Source organism: Mauremys reevesii, linkage group 10 (genome assembly GCF_016161935.1).
Source record: "Mauremys reevesii isolate NIE-2019 linkage group 10, ASM1616193v1, whole genome shotgun sequence".
In the NCBI taxonomy this organism is placed as follows: domain Eukaryota; kingdom Metazoa; phylum Chordata; order Testudines; family Geoemydidae; genus Mauremys; species Mauremys reevesii.
The window spans coordinates 45,811,356-45,835,482 of NC_052632.1; the positions used below are offsets into that span (position 1 = coordinate 45,811,356).

Sequence of the window (24,127 nt, forward strand, 5' to 3'; positions counted from 1 at the left end):
TGGCTAAAGAGCAGGCGAACCAGGGAAGTGAAGCAATTGCCCAAGCAATCTCATGAGCGAGGCAGCACAGCTGCAAATAGATGTCAAGGCTGCTGAGTCCCAGGGCAAGGCCCTAGACTATTCTGCCTCATTTCAGGTTTTGAAGGCAGGCCACATAATGGTGCTAGTGAGGGCTAGCCACACCTCTTCCTGCTGCCACAGACCCAGGCATCCAGTTTTCCTGGCCCCATCAAGAGGGAGGCAAGCCAGCTGCAAGACCCCAGCTACTGGGACAGGACATGTGGAGGTGTGTGGATACAGGGAGAGTCAGGGCTGGGCCCAGCGCTAGAGTAGAGAGACCTTAGTGGCTGGCTTGGGATTGGAAGGGGCAAGGGCTGAGGAATTGTTGATAAGGGGTCACATTTCCAGGGATTGTTTGATTTATCCCCCCTCCCCTCCAACAATGGGGCAGTTGGAAAGAAAAGGCAGTTGTGAGCAGAGATCCCTCGCTCCATGTGTCAACCTACTGAGGCACTTTTATGGGCAAGTGGTAAACCTCAGTGAGGGTAGGGCTGTGGAAGGAGACTGCACCTGACTGTTAACTGTGGCAGCGTGAATTAGTGCTGCTACTGAAGAACAAGCTACCCATCACATAACACCAAAGTTAGCATGGTATTTGGAACCTATACAGGCAGGAACCGTGGGTCCTCTCTGCACCGGCTCACCGTGCAAGGTGGGGTTGGGGCTAATGCTAAGGACTGGCACTCAAGAGACCTGCTTTCCATTGCCAGCTCTGCACCAGGCTCCCAGCCACATTCTGGGGTGCAGCACTTCACCTTGCTGCCCCACTAGACTCATCTGATCTATAGCCAATGCTGAGCAGAGCTCCTGCTGACCTCAGCCATCCCCTCTCACTTCGGGCTGAAGAACCCACAGCACTTTCCTGCCATTAATCCTCCTGACCTTTCAAAAGGCAATGAAATGTTCAAGTGGCAAAGAGTTCTGTGGCACCTTATAGACTAACGTACGTATTGGAGCATGAGCTTTCGTGGGTGAATACCTTCATGCTCCAATACGTCTGTTAGTCTATAAGGTGCCACAGAACTCTTTGCCGCTTTTACAGATCCAGACTACCACAGCTACCCCTCTGATAAATGAAATGTTAGTGCATCTACTTTAGACAGAGGGAAACTGATGTAATTGAGCTGGTCCAAAGACACCCAGGAATCACCAAGGGTGAACAAAGGGAGTTCCCATTCCCCGCTGTCTGTTCTCATTCTTTGACTGCATTAAACTCACTGTGATATTCTATACCTCAAGGGAATGTACCATAACCCTCATATTCCTCATTTTCATATAATCATGATCTTACGTATAAAGCATGCCAAGGCTATGTAAGGTTATGATCTGCTGAAAGACATTTCTCTGTCCATATGTGTGTATCATTAATACATATGAAGTTATGAGAATTGTGTCATATGGTCGTCACTAAAACATGCTGTAAGTTGGGGAATCAGCCAGATATTAGCTCCCCAGGGGCAACAGCAAGGAAAGTAACCAACACCCAGGCAGGATGTGAAACAACCCAACAACAGCCATTGTCCAGCAAGGGAGCTACAATGCAATGACTCACCTGCATGAGGCCATACCAGAGGAATTGCTCAACCTTGCTTGGAGACACTCAGCAATGCCACCCAGACATACCTGAACTTTTGCTCCCCAAGCACATGGACTGAGGGTATAAAACAGACAGAGTGGACACATACTGGGCCCTTCTCCTGCCAGCACCTTCGCTGCAAGCAACTAAGACACTGAGAAGAAGACAAGACTCCAACAGAGGAGATAGTATACAGGTTTGTTCCTTAAACCTGGGCCAAAGGACTGCAATATCCAGTGGGGTGAGAAAAACTGCTTACTCTAGATGTTGCTCAGTCTAATAGGGTTGAGAGTTTAGACTGCGTGCTTATATTTTATTTTCTTGTGGTAACTAACTCTGACTTTTTGCCTATCACTTAAATATATCTTTTATAGTTAATAAATCTGTTAGTTTATTCTACCTGAAGCAGTCTGGTTGATTTGAAGTGTGTCAGAGACTCCTGTGGGGATAACAAGCTTGGTACATATCAATTGCTTTGTTAAATTGACGAACTCATATAAGCTTGCAGCATCCACTGGGCATAACAGGACACTGCAGGACAGAGTTTCCTAGGGTTGTGCCTGGGACTGGAGGTATTGGCTAGTGTCATTCGGTTGCACAATCCAAGGAGCCACTTACATGCCATAGCCTGTGCACAAACAGCCCAGGAGTGGTGGTTCTCACAGCAGAGCAGGGTATGGCTGATTCCCAGAGTCGAGGATTGGAGTGACCTAGCAGATCACCAGTCCAGATAACAATGGGGAACACCACACCCACACCCACTACATATTGCATTCTCTCTTACAGCAGAGTTCCCTGCTGCCAGAGTGACCTTCAGCAAGTCACTGAGCTGCTCTGTGCCCCACCTGTACAAAGGGGAATAGCACCGAGGGGTAGTGGCACTAGGCTGAATATCCTCCGGCTAGTAGGAGCCAGAACAGAAGGCAATTCCTAGCCTGTCATTGGCAGCTTACTGGTAGAACCTGATTGCCCAGACAGGCCCAACGGCTGAACTAGTGTCAATATTGATCAACTGAAGTCAATAGAACTATACAGCTATGCACCAGCTAAGGAGCTATAGCTAAAAGCAAGTTGCTACTTGTGAATTTCAGAAGCAGGGATTTAAATATAGTTATTTGAACTTTTTTTTAAAAAATAAAGCCTCTAAACTTTAGACAAATGAGCATCAAAGCAGGGGGGAAAGGGTAGGATTCATGTATCTCAGATTAGCAAAATAAGTCCTTCAAAAACCCACAGTCTACCAGCAGCTGTCTGAAGTTGTAGGTGGGCAGGATTTTATTTAGAAAGACATGTGCAACAAGTGTCTAAGTGGCAGCAGCAGGATTTTGCTAACCATAGTCTACAGCAGTGTGAGCAGGAGGCTTTACACCTCTTTTAATTTGGAAATATTTTTAACATGGGATAAGGCTCAGGGGAATTGGTCTATTACAAAATTTCAGTGCCAGCAGAATCCAAAAGAGAGACTCCAGAGAAACCCAGCTGGTGTAACCTCTGCTTTCTTCCTGTCCCATCCCAGCTTATAGCAGGCCAATTTAGTCTCAGTCATTTACCCCTCCCTTTTTACATCACTCCATTTGATGCTAGGTCAGGCTCAGAGGGACTCTAAATAGATGCAAGTCCCATGGGGAAGGGCCAGATGAGAGGAGCTAAAGGCTATGCAAGAGGTGGTCTGTTAAAGTTGCCTGCACCTCTATTTTGACTTTCCAACTTCTTGCATCTCCTCAGCATTAGTGGCACTAGTACACATCCTTATACAGCAGGAGAGTGCATCAAAGGCAGTCTGAGTGGTCAGACCTCACAAGTGGACCCACAGTCTGAAAGAGATCATAGAGACCAGCCTCGTGTCTCAGTATAGAGTGATGGGGAGAGTGAGTTTAGTTTGGCCTGTTATCAAATCAAGGTCATGCTAGGGTGGACTTTAGCTCACAGGGCCTGTTTCAGCTATGAAGTGCTCATGTTCCATGACCTCCAGCCCCCACAAGGTGGCAGTGGAGGACAGGATTTCCTTCCTCACACTCACTTTCTGCAGCTTAGGAAAAACAGCTTTAGCACCTTCCAGTTTGCAACTACCCCAGCCATAGGCTAATCAAACAATTCTAGGTGTTACACACTGGCACTTCAGAGAGCTTGCTGGGGTAAGGGAGGATGAAGCAATCTGGCTGTTTCAGACCACTTCCTCCCCCAGTTACAGTGGAGCACACCTTGAAACAACAAGGTGATGCAGTTGAAGGGGGAAAAAAAAAGGGGGGGGGGGGGAAGACAGGACAACCAGCGTCAGATACAAGAAACATCTCACTTGGCTCAGCTTTGATGATGCCCCAGCCAGGGGTGGCTAGTTATATGGGCCAGTGGTGCCCAGGCTCCAGCAATATTCAGGGCCCGGGAGCCCAGCACCACCAATGTTTGGGGCCGGGTCTCTTCCTGGATGTCAGTAAGGCATTTGATACAGTTCCACTTGCTTCCCGCACCTCCCCCCTGTGCATCCCCTGGGTCCTGGAGTGTCCCTGCCTCTCCCCTGCACCTCTGGCTCTGGGCATCAACTACCGCTGCAGGGTTTTAATGCTCCCCATCCACTAATGCCAGGGCAGGCTGACCCCTTCCACCTCAGACCCTTCCCTTTTCTGGTGGGACCCACCACCACAACAGGGGCTCCCCTGCCAGTAATCACCACTCCTGCCCCCCGCTGAGCAAGTGGCAGCCCCATCCCCCACCCACTGTGAGGCTACAGTGAGGGGCAGCAGTAGGGGAGGAGGCGCACATGTGATGGCAGCCTCTCCCACGCACCCACCACAGGGGAGGTAAGGGCCCCTCTCAGGTCCAGGAAGCCCCCTAGGGGCACATGCAGTGACAGTGGTGCGAGGTGAGTGTGCTGCTTGGGTGGAGAGGGAGGCTCCTCCCCTGGAGCTTGCTGCTACCGGTGGGGAGAGGGGGGGGGGGGGGGAGTCCTCCTCTCTAGCTCCATTCCCAGGGCAGCCTGACTGTACCCCACACCCTTCACCCCAGTCCCACCCCACAGCCTGCCCCCCTGCCCCACAGCCCTCACCCCACCCCTGTCCTAGCCCTGAGCCCCCTCCCACACCTCAAACCCCTCATCCTCAGCCCCACCCCAGAGCCCTTACCCCTGAATCTCTCACACACACCCACGCACACCCCCCAGGGGTAGTGTTATAAGAGGAGCATGCCTCCTCCACAGCCCAATCCACAGAGTGCATTCTCCTCCCTGCTACGGAGGAGGAATTCAGCATTAGCACAGAATCCCATTTTCATGCTTTATTAGACAAGTCACAAGAGTAAAGCCAAGGAAGTAAACAGTTAATTGTTCTCTTAGGCAACAAAAGACAGACAAGAAAGGCTAGAGCTACAGCCACAGCCATGGAAACCAGGCCAGAGCTATGGCTGCTGCCATGGAAACCAGGCCCACCTTTATGCCCTGCTCCTCTGCAGCACCTGTGGAGACACAATAAGGCCATTAGAACTGAAACCATGGGCATTTCAGCCTTGTCACAGCTTGCAGATGCCTTACCCTGTGGTGCTTCCAGCTGATGTTCTAAGAGACCCTTTGAGCCTTGATTGAGGATGAACAATGGTCCAACCACAACATCAGCCTGATCTTCTCTCCCCCAGGAGACACCTGGATGGAGAATGGAAGAGAAACTCACCAGTAACACCTTAGACACTGAATTTGGAATGGAGCCCCATAGGAATAGCCAGAGCTGAACCTCACAGTTTGAAGTATTTGTATGTGCGCGCACACACACACACACCCCCAACAGACCTTACCATGCCTGGGGGGCACATCTCTCAGGAAGCGCCTCCCTGACCATCTGTCCAGAGGGTTCACACTCCTGGACTGTCCTCCAACCAGCCCACAGTTCCCTGTCTCACAGCAGCTGCAGATCTGTCTGGTGCCTTCCACTGGAGACCAGCTGGAATAGGAGGAGGACAGTTACTTGGTGGGAGGGGGGAATAAATGGGTAACTGCTGTAGACAGGATTTCCCACCACAGCTTCCTGAATTAAGTGAATACAGAAAAAAAAACTGTCACTGAAGGGAGCCTAGGGTGAAGGTTTTCTATATCAGAAATGCAAATCCTGCATAAAGGGGGCCCCTTCTCCAGCCACCCCACAAAAATGATCTTGACCCTGGGCAGGGGTGGCATGTTTGTAGAAATTTTGATGGTGCCCAGAACCCGCTCCAACTCCACCACCACCACCCCCAAACTCCATCCACCACCTGCCCAAAGCTCTGGGAGGGAGTTTGGGGATGGGAGGAGTGCAGAGGGATGGGGTGCAGGGGTGAGGGCTGTAGTGGCAGAGGAGTGTGGGAGGGGCTCAGGGCAAGAGCTCTGGCTGGGACTGGGGATAAGGTGTTTGGGGTGCTGGAGGGGCTCAGGCAGAGGGTATGGGGGGATGAGGGCTCTGGGGTGGGGATGAGATGGGGTGCAGGCAGGCTGCTCTGGGACAGGAGCCAGAGAGGACTCCCCACACCAGCCCTTTCCCTGCTGGCAGCAGCAAGATCTGGGGGAGGAGCCCCCCCCCCTTTCCCACCCCCCAGCAGCACACTGTCACTGTAGCCTCACTGGGGGTGAGGGATAGGGCTGCCTCCTTGCATGGAGCAGAAGCAGTGACTACAGACGGGGGGGGCTGTGCTGCTGGAGGGTCCTGCCAGAAAAGGGAAGGGTTTGAGGGGGGAGGGCAGGCTCAGAGTCAGTCTGCCCTGGCAGTGGAGATGGGGGACACTAGGACCCTGCAGCAGCAGTTGCTGCAGGGAGGCAACATGGAGCTGCACAGGGAAGAGACAGTCAGTGACTCTCTGCCTGGGAAAGGCAAGCAAGGGGCAGGGGCAGCAAGTCGGGGCTGTGGGACACTTGGGGGAGGTGGGGGGCCACAGGTGGAGCGAGGGGACACCCAGCCCCACATATTGCTGGTGCCTGAGCACCATGTGGGTATGGAACTCACTGCCTATGTCCCTGGGAGCAGTTACCCAACTCCTCAGAGCACATTACATGTCAGATGTGTAATTCCAGTGACTGATGTCACAGCTGACCTATCAGTCATATCCTTAGTGCACAGGCAGCATCCTTCACAACAGGTGCCCCAGCATGAACAGTCCCTGGACCAAACTAGGTCCTATATTCAGAAAGGAAGCATGAGCCCTGCCTCTGGATCCAAGCCATGCAGTAGGTCAGATCTCATCATATGCTCATGTTTTGTGCTCCTGCTACTCACATGTTGCCTGCTTTGTTGAAGGAACAAGCCTTGTTCAAGGCATCTGGGGCTTGTTCAACTGCGGTGACTTTCAGGTGGCAGGTGATATAGATCTTAAGGGAAAGAGGAACAGAGGGGTTAGGCGCACACAAGGGGACACCAACTTCTGTTCAGTCTGGATTTAGAGGAAGGAACAATCTCACCAAGTCACTGGCATCTCCTGCAAACCTGAACACATCCACCATGAACTGCAGTGTGTCCTGCCTGGGCCTGGGGGATACAAAGGCTGAGGTGGTGTCATCTGATCTCCCATCCACCAGGCAGCTAGACACAAGAGTCATAGTCAATAAGGTGCTAACCATGTATAGATCCTCACCAGCTACAGCAGTAAATATCCTCTAGAAGAAGGCCCCAGCTCTTACCCATTGAAGTCAATGACAGCATAACGGGGAGAGGAGTCCCTGTCTGGGCCCAGGGTTGCCACACAGCTGTCCACAAAGAGCCTCAAAGCTACATGGTTCCCAGTGTGGACATCAGCTTGGATATGCATGATTTCTCCCAGCTGGAATCCATTGGAGGGTCTCTCAGCGCTCCAGTCATCTGCAAGGCAAGTTCACCATGAGCACCACAGGCAGATGGTATGGTTCCCTATATACCCCTAGCTCCTGGGCCAGCATGGAGAGGAGTTGCTGCCTTTGGAGGAGGAGATGCAAAGGGTCTGGATGGAAGACAGGCAGATGGGAATGCAAGCTAGTGGGATATCCCCACAGGAGAGAAGCCTCAAATGTAATCATACTGGGGACAAGAGAAGCTGGCTGGGAAATACTGCATGGTCTGTGGATTATTCTAGCTCTGCCATCCAAGTCTCTTTCCTGCAGTATGGGGTCAGTGGCCAGTGCCGACAGCTGCTCAGCTTTGTACTGAGTCCTAGTGCTCCAGGAAAGCTCCCAACCCCTTTGAAGCTAGAGAGTGGGTCCAATGTAACAGATATTGGAATGTCTGACTAGAGGGTGATAGGACTCCCACCTACCATTCATCAGGCGCAGAGAGAAATCCAGCCTCTCCTCTGCAGACAGGGTAGAGCTGAAGGGAACCCACGTTGGCTTGATGGCTCTGCTGCTCACATTGTCCTTCCTGGGAGAGGTAGGCCCAGTGGTTAAGACAGACCCCAGAATGGCCATGAAGTGCAAGGACAGGATTAGAATCTCACCTCACCTGGGATAGTGACACTCAACAGGAATCACAGCCGCACTGGTTCTCTGGATCACTGGGTTGCTGGCAGGAGTTGGGTTGTAGAACAGGCTTGTACTGTAGACTAGGGAGTTCGGGGTCATCTGGGAAGAGGCAGATGTTGAAAGGCTCACATTAAGATTAAAGCAGAGGGGAAATGCCAGAGAAGTTTAATGAAGAGAGTTCACAATAGCCCCATGTTTCCAACCTGCTCAGTTACACGTTTAACATTTCGTACACGAGGCAGGTATCAGAAAGTGAAGGGTCAACTCGAGAAGCAACTGAAGGGGAATTTAGAAGGCATCTAAGCTGGAAGAATTCACACTATGGGGGCCTTTTGGACATACATTGATGCCAGCTTAGACTCAGTCACACATTGGTACAGACAGAAAGGAAGGTAGGGTAAAGGGCATGTTTGAATCCTACAGCAAGTTCTGTCCCCCCCTACAAGCCTTAGTGATCACAGACCCAGAAATTTGAGTCTTTGTGCTGCTAAGACTTGAGAGGACAGTAAATTTTAAGCTTTGTTATTTGTTAGAGGTGAATTGAGCCAATGCAAGGCTCATGCACTAGATACACCCTATTTTGAGGGCTTTAGTCATGCATAGTGATGAATTTTTCCCCAGCAATAAGTTGTTAGTAACTATAGTATATTAAGTATCAGAGGGGTAGCCATGTTAGTCTGGATCTGTAAAAGCAGCAAAGAGTCCTGTGGCACCTTATAGACTAACAGACGTATTGGAGCATGAGCTTTTGTGGGTGAATACCTACTTTGTCGGATGCAGTATATTAAGGCTCACAGTGAGAGAGAGCAAAAACAAAACTGCAGCTGATGTAACTAACCAATCGCTCAAATTGCCAGTGGTCCCAGCAGAGCTATACAAGAACTAGAATTTGCATCCGACCAGAGATTTTGTATTTTTGAAGAGGGGTTTTGTTCCTAACTGGAACAATCACAACCTCTTATCTCATCAGCAGATCTCAAAGCACTTTATAAAGAAAGCAGCTATCATTCTTTAGCCCCAGTGTACAGTTAGAGAAACTGAGGCACAGAGCAGGGAAAGTGACTTGCCCTTCACCACCCAGTAGGTGAGAGTCCCACTCCAGCACCACTCTGCCTTCCAGATTGGGAATGGTTAGTGAATTTGCATGTCATCCTTGTCAGCATGGGCCTCACACAAGGAGACCAATGAGAGATTTGGTACCAGCCAGTCACTACAAAACATTTTCTCTAGAAGGATTCTCTCTCCCCACAGCCTTTCCTCCCAGATTTTGGAGCACACAACACAGTTTACCATGCTTCTGTACAATCTACATTCCCATTGGCTCAGACAGGACTTATAGCCAGGCCCTGAGACACCCACAGCTGCACACCACCCACAGTCATCAGGTCACAAGCACAGAACTAACAAACAGTTCTTTCAGGGACTGCACAGAACACTTCACATATGTCTAGAACACCAGATGTAGAATTATACATACAAAGCAGAGAAGTGGGCACTCTTGACACCTCCCACCCCAACATAGCAAGAAGGGGCTTCCGAGGGATGCTTACCTGCAAGGTGCTGCCACATTCATGGAGCCCAGCTGCAAAGGTCACTGTGTTCTCTGCAGCATTAAGGGACATGTACTGGCAGGCAGCTGAGCCAAGGCTCAGGTCAGCAGCTTTGATCAGTTGCCCTGTCCCAAACAGATCCCTGTGCACAGTGATCACCATCTGAGCCTCCTCACACTGCACTGTGACAGGCTGCAGTGGGGACACAGCCCTGAGCTGGGATGCATCAACCCAAGCCCAGGGGTAAGGCTGAGCAAGAGAGGGCACATGGGCTTGTCTGCGAGGGAGCTCAGCCCTCGGGGTGGGTCTCCAGATGGCTGAGTCACTTCTAGAGAAATCCCAGGGATTGAAACAGGTCACCCCACTGACTGCCCAGCACAGGAGGGCAAAGCCCAGGCTGTACCCCATTCTACCTGCCTGTGGCAAACCCAGCCTGGAAGGAAACTGCTACTCTGGGGCCCTTTATACCTTGACCTAAAGCCAGCTCCCAGCTGCCCAGATAATTAACACCCTCCCCTAGACTGCAGGCAGCCAGGGCCCAATCACAGCCACTGCCCTGACCCTGGGGCAGGGAAAACAGTGAGAATCAGACCCAGCTGGCCATCAGTGGCCTGCTCTCTAAACTGTCCAAGGTAACAAAAATCCCACGCTGCCTGTTACACACAATTGTTTATAGATGGCATCAGAAGTTGGAGACAAATAGGCAGGTGCACACTGAACTGTTTGGGTGAAAAGAATGGTGATAAGGAGTGTTCAAGGCTCCTGGTGAAGTCATGGCTTGATATGACAAGCTGAAGGGGTCCAGCAGTGGGAGTTGGGTGCATCCTGGGAGCAGGATGAAATGGAAGGAGTGAACTTCACCATCGTGGCTGCCCCCCCCACATCTCCTGGGGATCCACCACCACATGCCTGGGCCTTCCTGACCAGATTTCAGAGGGGTAGCCGTGTTAGTCTGTTCAGCAAAAACAACGAGGAGTCCTTGTGGCACCTTAGAGACTAACAAATGTATTTGGGCGTAAGATTTCATGGGCTATAAACCACTTCATCAGCTGCATAAAGTGGAAAATACAGTAGGCAGATATAAATACACAGCACATGAAAAGATGAGAGTTGCCTTACCAAGTGGGGGGGGTCAGTGCTAATGAGGCCAATTCAATTATCGTAGATGTGGCCCATTCTCAACAGTTGACAAGAAGGTGTAAGTATCAACAGAGGGAAAATAATTTTTGTAGTGGCCCAGCCTGTCACTGACTAGACAGGCCCAGAGAGGGATCTCCTGGCAATCACCAGAAACACCTGGACTATGAGACTTGGGTTCCTGATGTTACCCCATCCCTCATACCCTTTTCCTTCCCTACCTTATTGCTTCTCTTTCCTCTATTTAATCAGAATCTGGAGTATGTGGCTAAGGCAACTCCACCTTTGCAACACACTGCTGTAAACCAGGAAAGCACTGCCCTAAAGAGCCTGCTGCTGGTATGAGTTTGCCAGGTCTCAGTGTGGCTGATCAGACTGTGCTGGGCCTGTGTTTCTCCAGCAGGAAGGCTGCCAATGAGAGCCAGACACTGCAATTTCTCTCTTTGCTGTCCTATCTCTGCCCTTCTCAGGGAGTTGGCTTCAGGGAAGCAAGGTTTGACTTGTAACAGCAGCAGCACCCTACTTCAAGTGACTGCTTGTCTTTCCCCCAGAGAGTTACCACCAGCTTTAATCCCACCTGCAGACTGGTAATGAGGGCTTCCCTATGAAATCTCTCTGCAGCTAAAGGGAATGGGGCAGACTGTTAAAACGAAAGTCACTTAATACTTGACATTCCAAATGCTTTAACTGCATTTATCACTAATGATGTGTTAAAAAGATTCTCAGTGGTGGTTGTTAGAGGGGGAGCTGGCAGGAATAACTTTACCTAAACCCCAGATGCTGACCTGTTTAATATTATAATAACCAAGGGTTTATTAACATCATCCCATGTTGGGCCCAAGACAGTACCCTTTTCAACACAACTCCTCCTCCACGTTTTGGGAAGTTGCTGGGGAGTTTTAGGAAGTGAGTGGCAAAAGACCTCTGGGGTATGTGGATGATACCTATCATTTGGGAGCTAGATTAAGTCATAGAATCATAGAATCTCAGGGTTGGAAGGGACCTCAGGAGGTCATCTAGTCCAACCCCCTGCTCAAAGCAGGACCAAACCCAACTAAATCATCCCAGCCAGGGCTTTGTCAAGCCTGACCTTAAAAACCTCTAAGGAAGGAGATTCTACTACCTCCCTAGGTAACCCATTCCAGTTCTTCACCACCCTACTAGTGAAAAAGTTTTTCCTAATATCCAACCTAAACCTCCTCCTCTGCAAATTGAGACCATTACTCCTTGTTCTGTCATCTTCTACCACTGAGAACAGTCTAGATCCATCCTCTTTGGAACCCCCTTTCAGGTAGTTGAAAGCAGCTATCAAATCCCCCCTCATTCTTCTCTTCTGCAGACTAAACAATCCCAGTTCCCTCAGCCTCTCCTCATAAGTCATGTGCTCCAGCCCCCTAATCATTTTTGTTGCCCTCCGCTGGACTCTCTCCAATTTATCCACATCCTTCTTGTAGTGTGGGGCCCAAAACTGGACACAGTACTCCAAATGAGGCCTCACCAGTGCTGAGTAGAGGGGAATGATCACATCCCTCGATCTGCTGGAAATGCCCCTACTTATACAACCCAAAATGCCATTAGCCTTCTTGGCAACAAGGGCACACTGTTGACTCATATTCAGCTTTTCGTCCACCGTAACCCCTAGGTCCTTTTCTGCAGAATTGCTACCCAGCCATTCGGTCCCTAGTCTGTAGCAGTGCATGGGATTCTTCCGTCCTAAAGTGCAGGACTCTGCACTTGTCCTTGTTGAATCTCATCATATTTCTTTTGGCCCAATCCTCTAATTTGTCTAGGTCCCTCTGTATCCTATCCCTACCCTCCAGCGTATCAACCACTCCTCCCAGTTTAGTGTCATCTGCAAACCTGCTAAGGGTGCAGTCCACACCATCCTCCAGATCGTTAATGAAGATATTGAACAAAAAGTCTGTGTAAGCAAACTCCTCATCTTGCATTGGAGAATTCTTCCCTTCACCTACTGTTGTCTACATTGCAAGTTAGAGTGGCTTAACTGGGTTGCTCAGGGGTACAGACTTTTCACATCAGTGAGTGACATAGCTAGCTTGACTTAAGTTTTATGGGTAGATCAGGCCTTACCATAAACCTGAACTGACAGAGCAGATTCTGCAGAGTGCTGAGCACGCTATACATGCCATAGGCCAGTAACAGGGGCTTGCTTTCTAGCTTTGCGTATGTTGCTTCAGTTATTTGCAGCTATTCCCACAACAGAAGAGGAATGTTACATGCCTGTGCCCACTCTGCATTAGTCCCTTTACAGTAGCTGCCACCACTGCTAGAGCAACTGTGGACTAAGTGCTAGAGAGAGTTGTAGGTGTTATTGTATTCCTTGTTGGCTTAGGGTAGAGACCTGGAGCAGGGTTGCACCTATACTGCCTGAAGTCCAGGGGAGAGATGTCTTCAAGAGGCATTCAGCAAGCACTGCATCCAAAGTATCCTGATACAAAACCAGCTGTTATCTCTACCCTCCCAGTCTGTTGGGGTGAGACCTGGCAAGCTACTGTCCCCACTATTCAGGATCCCTTTATGAAGGGCCCAGAGGGAAGAGCATCTAGGCCTCCATTTGGGCAGAAAGAGGCAGGCTCAGGCACATTGCCTGCCTATCTCCACCCCTTCCTCATGAGGGTTTCACAGACTGTTTACCAGTGGCAGCCAGATGCTTGACCATTGTTCTTCCCCAGGCAGGCAAAGCCCTCCTCAGCCTCAGTCATCTAATTTGTGTCAACTCCTGTGTAGCCCGTGCATGGTTAGTAGGCAGTGACTGGAGCTGGGCCAGTCTGACATCCCGGAGAATGAGGCACAGTAGCACATGGCTGCTGAGCCATAAGCACGGAAGAGTGTCAACATTCCAAGAAGGCTGTTGAAGGTCTCTCCCTCACTCCTCCTAATGGCAGGCACTGGATCTGCCCCCCAGAGCAAGAAAAGTTGCACTGAGTGATAAGTTAGCATTCAGGACCCTTTTCACCCTTCTCCAGCTCCTATTAGCCACAGAAATATTTTCCTCCCACCAATTTTGGCCCAGACAATCCAGCCACAGACCCCAGTCAAGAGGGTTTTACTCTTTATTGTACAGATTTGCACATCATACACAGACCCAGGCAGTGGAGTTCTTCTACTTCCTGCATATGGTCAAAGTTAGCAGGGCAGCAAGGGACAGAACTACAGCCAGAGCCACAACAGCCCATCACAGTGTAATTGCAGGCTCCTCTCATGTACCTGGGGGAGGAAACCATGGATGGAAGGTTAGAACTAGAACCATCAGCTTTCCACTCAGCAGCCTCCATACCCTGTAGTGCCATCTTTGCTGCCTCTGTTTGAAACCTTGAGCCTTCAGCTGCATTAAGGCAGGGGCAGCTGTAGGAATTTGGCCACCCCAAGCACGCCGGTCCCGCAGCTCCGGGAGACCTCTTGCAGACGTGCCTGCGGATGGTCCACTGCTCCCGCGGCTCCGGTGGACCTCCCGCAGTCATGACTGCGGAAGGTCCGCTGGAGCCGCCTGCCGCCATCCCGGCAAAATGCCGCCCCAAGCGCGCGCTTGGCGCGCTGGGGTCTAGAGCCGGCCCTTCATTAAGGATGAACAAGGGTCCAACAGCAACATCAGCCTCTGCTTCCCTGTATTGAAAGGGGCTGAACCTCCTCCCCCCACACACACCACAACCCATTAATAGCAATTTAGATGCACCAGTTCCAAAGTGGGATGATGATCCAAGGAACAGAACTGACCCAACTCTGCTGGAATAGGGGTATCCATCCCATGTACTAAACAATGCAATGCAGGCATTGTACAGAGAACCTACCATGCCGGGGGTGGGGGGGATGGACACACATCTCTCTGGAAGTGCCTCCCCAGCCATCTGTCCAGAGGGTACTCTACCAGACTGTCCTCCAACCAGCCCACACAGTTCCCAGTCTCCCAGCCTCACAGCAGCTGCAGATGTCTCTGGTGCCTTCCACTGGAAGTCAGCTGTAACAAAGAGAAGATAGTTATTTACTGTAGCAAGTTACTGTGCAGCTCTTCAGTGCTTTATTAGCTTTTCCCTACTAGTCTTCTCCACATGAATACATGTTTTAAGTTGTCACTATCAGAAACTACATTGTCTCGAGCATTGCCCATTTTTCTGGTCAATTATAAACCCTCTCATATCCAAGTAATTCTTGGCCAGTTCCTAAGATAGAAAGTGTACAAGAATATTGAATTTTGCAACATCTGGAAGGGGAACAGATTCAGACTAGCCAAAGGTTCTACTCCAGCCACTCACATGTTGCCTGCTTTGTTGAAGGAACAAGTCTTGTTCCAGGGATCTGGGGCTTGCTCAGCTGCAGTGACTTTCAGACGGCAGGTGATATAGATCTGGAGGGGAAGTGGGAATAGAGTCATTTCAGGGACAGAGTCTTAACAGCCCTATTAGGTGTTGAGAGAGAGTGGGGGAAGGCATCTCACCAAATTTCTTGCATCTCCTGCAAACCTGAACACATCCACCATGAACTGCAGTGTGTCCTGTCTGGACCTGGGGGATATGAAGGCGGAGGGGATGTCATCTGATCTGCCATCCACCAGGCAGCTAGACACAAGAGTCAAGGGTCAGTAAGATGCCCAGCAAGCATAGTTCCTTATCAGCAACAGCAGTAAATATCCTCAGGAAGGGACACCTCAGCTCTTACCCATTGAAGTCAATGACAGCATAGCAGGGAGAGGAGTCCCTGTCTGGGCTCAGGGTGGCCACACAGCGCCTCAAAGCCACATGGTTCCCAGTGCTGACATCAGCTTGGATATGCATGACCACCCCAAGCTGGAATCCATTGGATGGTCTCTCAGTGTTCCAGTCCTCTGCAAGGCAAGCTCTCCATGAGCACCACAGGCAGCATATGGAGCCCCTCTGGAATCTTTATGCCTCCTGCTCCATGCTCTCATTTAATCATCAGGATTAGGTGTTGGATGGGTGGAAGCTTAGCTCCTGTTGAAGCGTATGGTCCAGCACCCACATGGATCTGTGGAGAGGAGCTGATTGACACAAGCGGGAATTAACGCCCTGACACATAATGGGGACCTTGCTGAGCACCTCAGCTTGCCTGAGGAGCTACACTGAAGTCAGACTACCCAAACGTGGGAGCTTGGGCTGTGTCCCTTCACCACCCTCCACTGACAGCCCCTAGGGGGAAGGAGAGGGCTGTGTGACAAACACTCCCCCACAGGCATAGGGCTCACTTGGCAATCATTGGTGCATCCAAATCACGACTCCAGGAGGCCCCTGTGCAAAGGAACCACCACCTACCATTCCTCAGGGAAAAACTCAGCCTCTCCTCCACAGACAAGGTAGAGCTGAAGGAGACACAAGTTAGTTAGATGGCTTTGCTGCTCACATGGTTCTTCCTGGGAGAGGAAGAAACCTCAGGTGCTCAACCTGCTCCCATGGACAGGGACTAGATGTGAGTGATAGGGACAGAGCATCTCAGGCACTCACCTGGGATAGTGACACTCAATAGGGATCACAGCTGGACTGGGTCTCAGGATCACTGGGTTGCTGCCAGGGGTTGCCTGGGTTGCTGGCAGGGGTTGTAGAACAGGCTTGTGCTGTAGACCAGGAAGTATGGGGTCTGGAGAAAGGCAGACACTGGCGTTATTACATGAAAACAAGACTGCCAAGGTTCGATGGGCTGATTCATATTAAATTAGAAGTTCAAGGCTTTGGACAGTGCTAAGATTCCAACGATTCTTTAGTGAGAGCCAAGTGGGACATAGGAGGAAGAGCTGGTATCACAGGGTGATTGTTTAGGACAGAAGAGTTACCAATACACAGATAGCCTGACACTCAGTGAGAACAGCCTGCAGAAGGGGAGAGAGAGTGGAGAGTAAAAGAGAAACTCTACTAACAAGCTTGTTTTCACTATTGCTCCTGAGCACTAGTTCTTCTGTGCAAGCCATCAGTGCTGTTGCTACAGGCTGGGTGGGATTGAGAGGTGACTGTAGAAGTAGTCCAGGGGGGACGGGGGGACAGAGGTGTCACATTTTGGGAGCTGGTCAGAAATTTTCTAGCAAGTATTGTCAACAAAACATACAGTTTCAAAGCCTATGCATTTTGCAGAGACACAGTGATTTTGACAGGAAAGATACCAAAGGTCTAAGAGGGGCTTGGCAAATAAATCAAAGCCTGGCTTTTTCCACCTGACAATTCAATTTCACAGCAACAGGCAAAGGTTGTGTTTTGTTAATGCCAATACGGAAAGATGGTGACATTTCAAAACCTCAGGAGTTGTCACTCTCCATCCAACACTAGCTGAGAGATTTCTTGTCTGCATGCAGATGAGGGAAGAGTTCTCATTCTAGCTCCATTCTTATGGAGACACAGCCCAACACAACTGACTTCCTGCTTGTTTTGTGCTGCAGCATATGGCCCACTAAATTCAGATAGGAAACCAACACCCAGGAACTGCAGCTAGGCCTCCAAGGGGGAAAGACAAGACATACTCCACCCAAGTGTTGGTGCCATTCTCAAGGCAGAAAGAGCTTGGGCAAGATTTGAATAGCACAGAATTGGACCTCCCTTCAGTCCAGATCCCAACATCAAAATGGAGGTAAGCCATTAGTCTCTGCAGCCACCCTCCTCCATACACCCTCCTCCTTCCAAGGTAAGCAGAGCTACTCCAGGTACACCCCCTCAGAAGGGGACTGTTTGTAAGTAGAGCTTCTCTCTTCCACAAGAAAAATGTAGATAGCCAAGGCTACAAAGTCAACGCCACAGATATAGGGACTCCAAATGGTTAATGGAGGCACCATAAGGCCAATGCAGGATGGGCAAGTGTTAGTCAAACCCATTGTGGGGACAGTATTCAGGTCAGAAAGGACAGGGCCCCTCATCTGACCCACTGTGATTTGTGCAGGGATTTCTGCCTCCTGGCAGTCAGTGCCCTACAGCATCAGTCCCCAACCTTTTTGGCACCAGGGACCGGTTTCGTAGAAAAAAAAATTTCCGCGGACCTGTGGGATGGTTTTGGGACAATTCAAGCGCATTACATTTATTTTTGTACTTTTATTTCTATTATTATTGTAATATATAATGAAATAATTATACAACTGACCATAATGCAGAATTAGTGGGAGCCCTGAGCTTGTTTTCCTGCAACTAGATGGTCCCATCTGGGGGTGATGGGAGACAGTGACACCCGAAGTGTGTTGCTTATGTCCAGTCTATTCCGTAATCTCGTTTTGGTTGCTGTCACTGCAGAAAACCCTGCTTCACAAAGATAGGACGTTGAAAATGGAAGTAAGCTTTTCAGTGCTTTTGTGGAAATCTCAGGATATTCCGCCTTGACTTTAATCCAGAACGTATGGAGATTTGAAGTCGTCTCAAACATACTTTTAAGGCCACCGTCATTTGTGATCTCAAGCAGTTGATCCTCTTCTAGCACGGATAAAGTCGATTCACCTGGCTTATTCACAAATGGGTCGCGGATCCATTCCTTCCCAGTTCGGGGGTCTTTTGTGGTTGGGAAGTAATGCTCAAACTCTTTTGAAAGCTGAGATAGGTGATCATGCACCACCTGGGAAAAAGAAGGCCCTGGCTCAATCTCTTTCAAAATCTCTGCTAATGTTTGAAACATGTCAAAAATCCCAATGTTCACTCGTCGCCCCCATAATTCTAGTTTGGCTTTGAATGCAGCCACTTTATCTGCCGACTTGAACACAGTTGTCGTTCTCCCCTGAAGTGACAGATTGAGTTCGTTGATCAGGTTGAATATGTCACACAAGTAAGCAAGTTTTATGACCCATTCTGTGTCACTGAAATGTGGTGCCCGTGGTGACTGTTTTTCTAAAAGAAATCTCTGGAGTGGCTCTCGTAACTCAAAAACTCTGGCCAGTGATCTACCTTTAGAAAGCCATCTCACTTCTGTGTATAAGAGAAGACGTGTGTGCTCTGCGTCCATCTCCTCACAGAGCTGCGCGAACAGACATGAGTTAAGGGCATGTACTTTAATGTGGTTGATCATTTTAATCACATCCTGCAAAACTTTGTTAAGTTCAGATGACATTTTTCGGCTAGCTAGCATTTCTCTATGGATGACACAGTGCGTAGACTCACATTCAGAAGCGACCTCCTTGACACGAGTAGTGAAACCAGGAAGCCGTCCAGTCATGGCAGCTGCTCCGTCCGTGCATATAGAGACACAAAATGACCAATTCAGTTTTCCTGACATGTAATCATTCAAAGACTTGAATAGTTCTGCAGCTGTGGTATTGGTTGGCAACAAAAGTGCACATAACATATCCTCATGCACATCCTCCTGAAAAATATATCGCACAAAAACAAGCATTGTTGCCTTGTTGTCAACATCGGTAGACTCGTCAACCTGGATTGCGTACCACGGTGACTCATTCACCCTCTCTAACAATTGTGCCTCAATATCCTCTGCTATTTCATCAATTCGTCTAGTTATGGTGCTAGCCGAAAGAGGAACACGTGCCACCTTTTGAACTACAGCCTCTCCTAAAAGTTCACGACAAATGTCCTTAGCAGCAGGCAGGATCAACTCTTCACCAATAGTAAAGGGCTTCTTAGCTTTAGCAATGCGGTTAGCCACTAAGAATGATGCTTTCAGTGCAGACACATTTGATGAAGTGGTGGCCTTCAGTAATTGCTTCTGTTCTTCGTGTTCACATTTTTTTCTTTTGAAAAACTCCAAAGGCTTGTCTTTTAATGCAGGGTGCTTAGTCTCCATGTGGCGAAGCAGTTTTGAAGGTTTCATGGCTTAGTTGGATAACTGGTCGCCACATATTATACAAAGCGGGCATGGAGAATGTGAGTCACCTGTTGCAATGAACCCGTAATTTAAGTAGGACTCTTGGTATTTTCTTTTAAATGCAGCTTTCTTTTTGTTGGCCGTCTTAAATTCTTCTGCTGTCTCATCATTGGATCTTTCCCCCTTTTCAAAGAAGCTTTGCAGTGACGTTTGTTTTTTACTCATTTTGGCCAGGGTTAGCTTGTGGGCTTACCAAAACTGTGTGGGAAAGAGGCACGGACGGAAGTGGTAAATAAAATAATGGGCGGGCCACGTGCGGACTAATATAAGTGTCGGATTCTGACTTAAAGCCTGCCGCCAGATGCAGCTGTACAATTGAAGTACATCAACTCACTTGCCACTATAAAGCCTGCCACCAGATGCAGCTTAATTGTCACTTGCCACTCACTGATAGGGTTCTGATATTAGTCTGCAAGCGATTGATTTATTATGGTCTCTGTGCAGTGAAACCTCTGCTAATGTAATCTGTTTTTGCAGCCGCTCCCCAGCGCTAGCATCATGGCCTCAGCTCCACCTCAGATCATCAGGCATTAGATTCTCATAAGGAGTGCAAAACTCCCTCCATCGCATGCGCAGTTTACAGTAGGATTCGTGCTCCTATGAGAATCTAACATCTGACAGAAGGCGGAGCTCAGGCAGTAATGCGAGTGATGGGGAGCAGCTCTAAACACAGATGAAGCTTTGCTAGCTCACTCACCGCTCATGTCCTAGCTGCTCATGTCCTGCTGTGCGCTCGGTTCGCGGCCCGGTTCCTAACAGGCCATGGACCAATACCAGTCCGCGGCCCGGGGGTTGGGGACCCCTGCCCTACAGCCTTTGGGAAGTTCCTGTGGAGATCTAGACAATTAGTGGTGAAAGTCTCCAATTTGGACAATAAATATGATGTGTGCATAGAGTTAATAGTCCCTTCCCTGACTGTCTAATCCAGGCCAACATTTAGGACATGGCTACATTGTGGAATAAGGTGTGTTCTTAATAGAGTAGGCCACGTTTTTGTATGAATAATTTGTGTGCCAGAACATACAAATTCCATTGATTCACACCTATGTGTGAATTTGACATCAATTTCCTGACTAGTTTTGGACAAAATATTGGGGGACCTTCTGTGCTATTCCCAAATGTCCAGAGAAGGAGGAGATGCTGTGTCCTTTATACCCTCTATTCCACTAGTTAGAGCACTCACCTGGTATGTGGAAGGTTAATTCCAGATATGGAAAGGGGATTTGAACGTGGGTCTCCTACACTGAAAGAAATTGCTCTTCCCCTATTAATCTCTCCTGTTTAAGCTGTTCCACTGTTCATAAATACTTGACTAGTCAGTGGGCCAGAGGGTAAATGGAAGACTGATTCTCCAGCCTGATGGTTAGGACAGTTCTTTGGAATGAGGGAGAGCTCTGTTCACATCCTTCAGAAACCAGAATAAATGGGCCCCATTATTTGTGAGGGGGATCAGCCCTGGGGGTGGGTCTCCAGGTGGCTGAGTCACTCCTAGAGAAATCCTAGGGCCCAATTACACCCACTGCCCAGACCCAGGAGCAGGGAAATAAAGAATGGGAATTTGTGCCACCTGGGTCAGTTCCCACTTTTACCAGGGGAAGCTCCTGGCATGCAGGAGGGAGTTCTAGGCAATTCAATGGCAAAAAACTATGTTACAGTAGAGTTATGTTGTTTGGGGGTCAGTCATCTCAGGCAGAGTGTGGATTTAAGCAAAACTCAAATTTCTGAAACCCACGAAATGCAGAGCTCTCCCCTCTTTCCGCAATGCCCCAATATGCCTTTACTCTGCCAACCCCACAGTTGCTGAAATGTACAAGCTCTTCACCTCCTTTTACAACCCATTCACTCTCAATCACAGACAACTTTCATCAAGCAACATGAGGTATTAAATCTTTATTGCACAGATGTACAAGCATTTGGACTAGTAACATTAACAGTGGGGTGTTCACCAAAGGCAGTGATGTTTGCACATTCCCTTAAACTACCCAGGCAAGCATAGACTGGCTGCAAAGAAACCCTCTCATGTTTTTTTTTCTTTATTGGTACATAAGGCTAAGATTTTGTCATGATTATTTTTAGTAAAAGTCACAGACAGGTCACGGGCAACGAACAAAAATTCATGGGAGCCCCGTGACCTGTCTGTGACTTTTCTAAAAATAACCAGGGGGCAGGGTTAGGTGGGGTGAGGTCTGACAGGCCGAGCCCCCAGCTCCAGCGGCCGCAGCCACAATGGGACGCGCAGCCCTGGCTCCAGAGCTGGCTGCAACTGTGGGGCAGAGGCACACAAAGCCTGCTCTAGCCAACGCCACAGGCACGCAGCCCCTGCCCCAGCCCCAGCTGGTGTGGGGGGAGTGCATGGCCCTGGGAAGTTATGAGGGGGGCACATGGCCCCAGTTGCAGCCCCTGGCAGAAGCCACAGGTAGTGAACATGTCCTTATACTACTCTCAATTTGGCTCCCCAATGATTTAAGTGGTGACATGCACTACCTTGGGTAAAACTGGACTGACTGAGGCCATTTTGAACCCACATCACATCAATAGTTTGATCACTAGCTCTGCACAACAACAAAAACCCTAAAAACCTTTTGGATTTTTTCTTGGGGAAGGGGAAGAGGGAAGGACTAATATCTGCACAATCCATAGCTCAAATGACCCCAAATTTGGGTCACCAACCCTACCCTAGATTCCCCCTGGTCACAGCAAATTTCAAAGTAATCTGACCAAATGTGTCGATTTTATAAGGTCAACTTTTAAACAGAAGTTGTGACGCAACCTCACCTATTGTGGGGCTGCCGAGCCACTGTTATTAGCTTCAAGTCTCTAATGTGGATTATAAATGTCATTTGTGTGTGTTTTTCAGCAGTCATTTAATAGATCCATAGGTCCCCAGGCCAGAACAGACCCCTGTGGTCATCCCATCAGACCTCTGTAGGACAGTCCTGAATGAATTCCTGTTTGAACTAGAGTACATGGTATAGAAAACCATCCCATTTTGATTTTGAAATGACCAGTGATGGAGAATCTAAAGCCCAGGCCAGGTGTGGATGTAGGGAATCACTACACACTGCTGGGATACCAGGCAGCACAGCTTGTTAGTCAATGGGCCACACAGAACTCCAGGACCTTCGGGGTTGTCAGCTTGGGCACCCAAACATCGAGAGACCCAGGCCTTGAGCTCTCTGTGCTTTAGCTATCTGTGAAATGGAGATACAGATACCCACCAACTTCAGGAAGTGTTCGGAGCACTATGGCTCAGGAGGATCTGTATGCATTCAAAATGGTATTACCTGTATCTTCCCAATATTACCGGTCAAGCAAGATGTAGGAGGGTTAAACAGCTGGCTGTGAATCACTGGGCTCCAAGGGGTGAGGCATTGGTCTGGGATGTAGCAGGCCAGGGTTTTCACTCCATTTCTGATAACTGACTCTGTGAGACATGCAATAAGACATTTACAAACTGTCCTATCTATATAATACTGATAATTATTAGACATGGCTATTTCACTTCACTCTTTTATAGTACAGATCAAATAAATGTCCTATCTAATTTATAAGATCTAATGGGATCACAGTCCAATGTGTTATGGTTTGGTCATAGAACAGAGTTTACAATGGGGACCCTGGCCCAGATTATCAAAGGCATTTAGGCACCTAACTTTCATTGATTTCAATGGGAGTTAGGCACCGAAATACCTTTGGGGATCTGGGCTCCTGTTCTTATCCCTTGTCCATCCACGGTAACAATAACAATTCTCAGCACTTCACACGTCAAGGTGCTTTCTCAACTAACTAATCACTGACTTTTGAAATTTCTCATGTTTGTTTTTCATTCTTTGTTTGTCGATCCTAAAAATACTTCAAATACCAGTCTGAATCTCACCATCTCTCCCAGCTGTTCTGGTGACCAGCCTGTGAGGCAACACGGATTTGTCTTTTACCTCTGCATTTTGAATAGAGCTGAAATTCACTCAGCTGTTTATATTTAACAAAAACATTACTTCCATTTATGATTGTCACATCATACCCATATTCCTTACAGATATATGCTTATGATATGAATATGGCATAACTAAGTTGTATTTTATGTAAGATGGGTCTTGTGAGATATCATTGGAAGAGTCATGATTTAGCAAATATGATTATCCTATTTGTATGCATGTATCACTGCTGTATCTGAGGTTACGAATATAAGATCTGTATCAATTGCAAAAGTGTTTGCATCTGGGAAACACTCACCAGACAGTAGGCAATCAGCCAGAATGGGCCATTAGGAAGAACAATAAGACTTTGAAGATACTAATCTCCCACCTTCCTGAGAAGCTTCCTGGGTTGCTGCTTTGACACTACAGGGTCAGGTGATCGTGTCACCTGCTACTAGACCCCCATCTTGGGCTTTCAGTGTTTTTCCATTAAGAGTGGGTGGCGGGTCAGACAAAAACAAAACAAATAAAAAATTCCCACCATATGTAAATTCTATTTAAGGCTGGAGAGTGAGTTAATCATGGTCACCAGTTCTTCACAGAATCTCCGCTCAGGATGGAAATACCTAAGATTGAT

General features: G+C 48.7%; 2 protein-coding genes across 2 annotated transcripts; both read right to left on the minus strand.

The window, feature by feature from the left end:
- Positions 1-4,891: 4,891 nt before the first annotated feature.
- On the minus strand, positions 4,892-10,077 carry LOC120373529 (zona pellucida sperm-binding protein 3-like). The gene is made up of 9 exons (XM_039492059.1): positions 9,629-10,077; positions 8,059-8,177; positions 7,874-7,977; positions 7,266-7,443; positions 7,047-7,167; positions 6,865-6,956; positions 5,417-5,562; positions 5,160-5,267; positions 4,892-5,083 (listed from the first exon to the last, which is right to left on the minus strand). Exons 1-9 carry the CDS (start codon positions 10,034-10,036, stop codon positions 4,995-4,997), a joined length of 1,365 nt encoding a protein of 454 aa, XP_039347993.1. The 5' UTR covers positions 10,037-10,077; the 3' UTR covers positions 4,892-4,994.
- Positions 10,078-13,905: 3,828 nt separating this feature from the next.
- Positions 13,906-16,360, minus strand: LOC120373966 (zona pellucida sperm-binding protein 3-like). The gene is made up of 6 exons (XM_039493081.1): positions 16,240-16,360; positions 15,440-15,779; positions 15,219-15,339; positions 15,037-15,128; positions 14,575-14,741; positions 13,906-13,993 (listed from the first exon to the last, which is right to left on the minus strand). Exons 2-5 carry the CDS (start codon positions 15,553-15,555, stop codon positions 14,738-14,740), a joined length of 333 nt encoding a protein of 110 aa, XP_039349015.1. The 5' UTR covers positions 15,556-15,779; positions 16,240-16,360; the 3' UTR covers positions 13,906-13,993; positions 14,575-14,737.
- Positions 16,361-24,127: the final 7,767 nt, after the last annotated feature.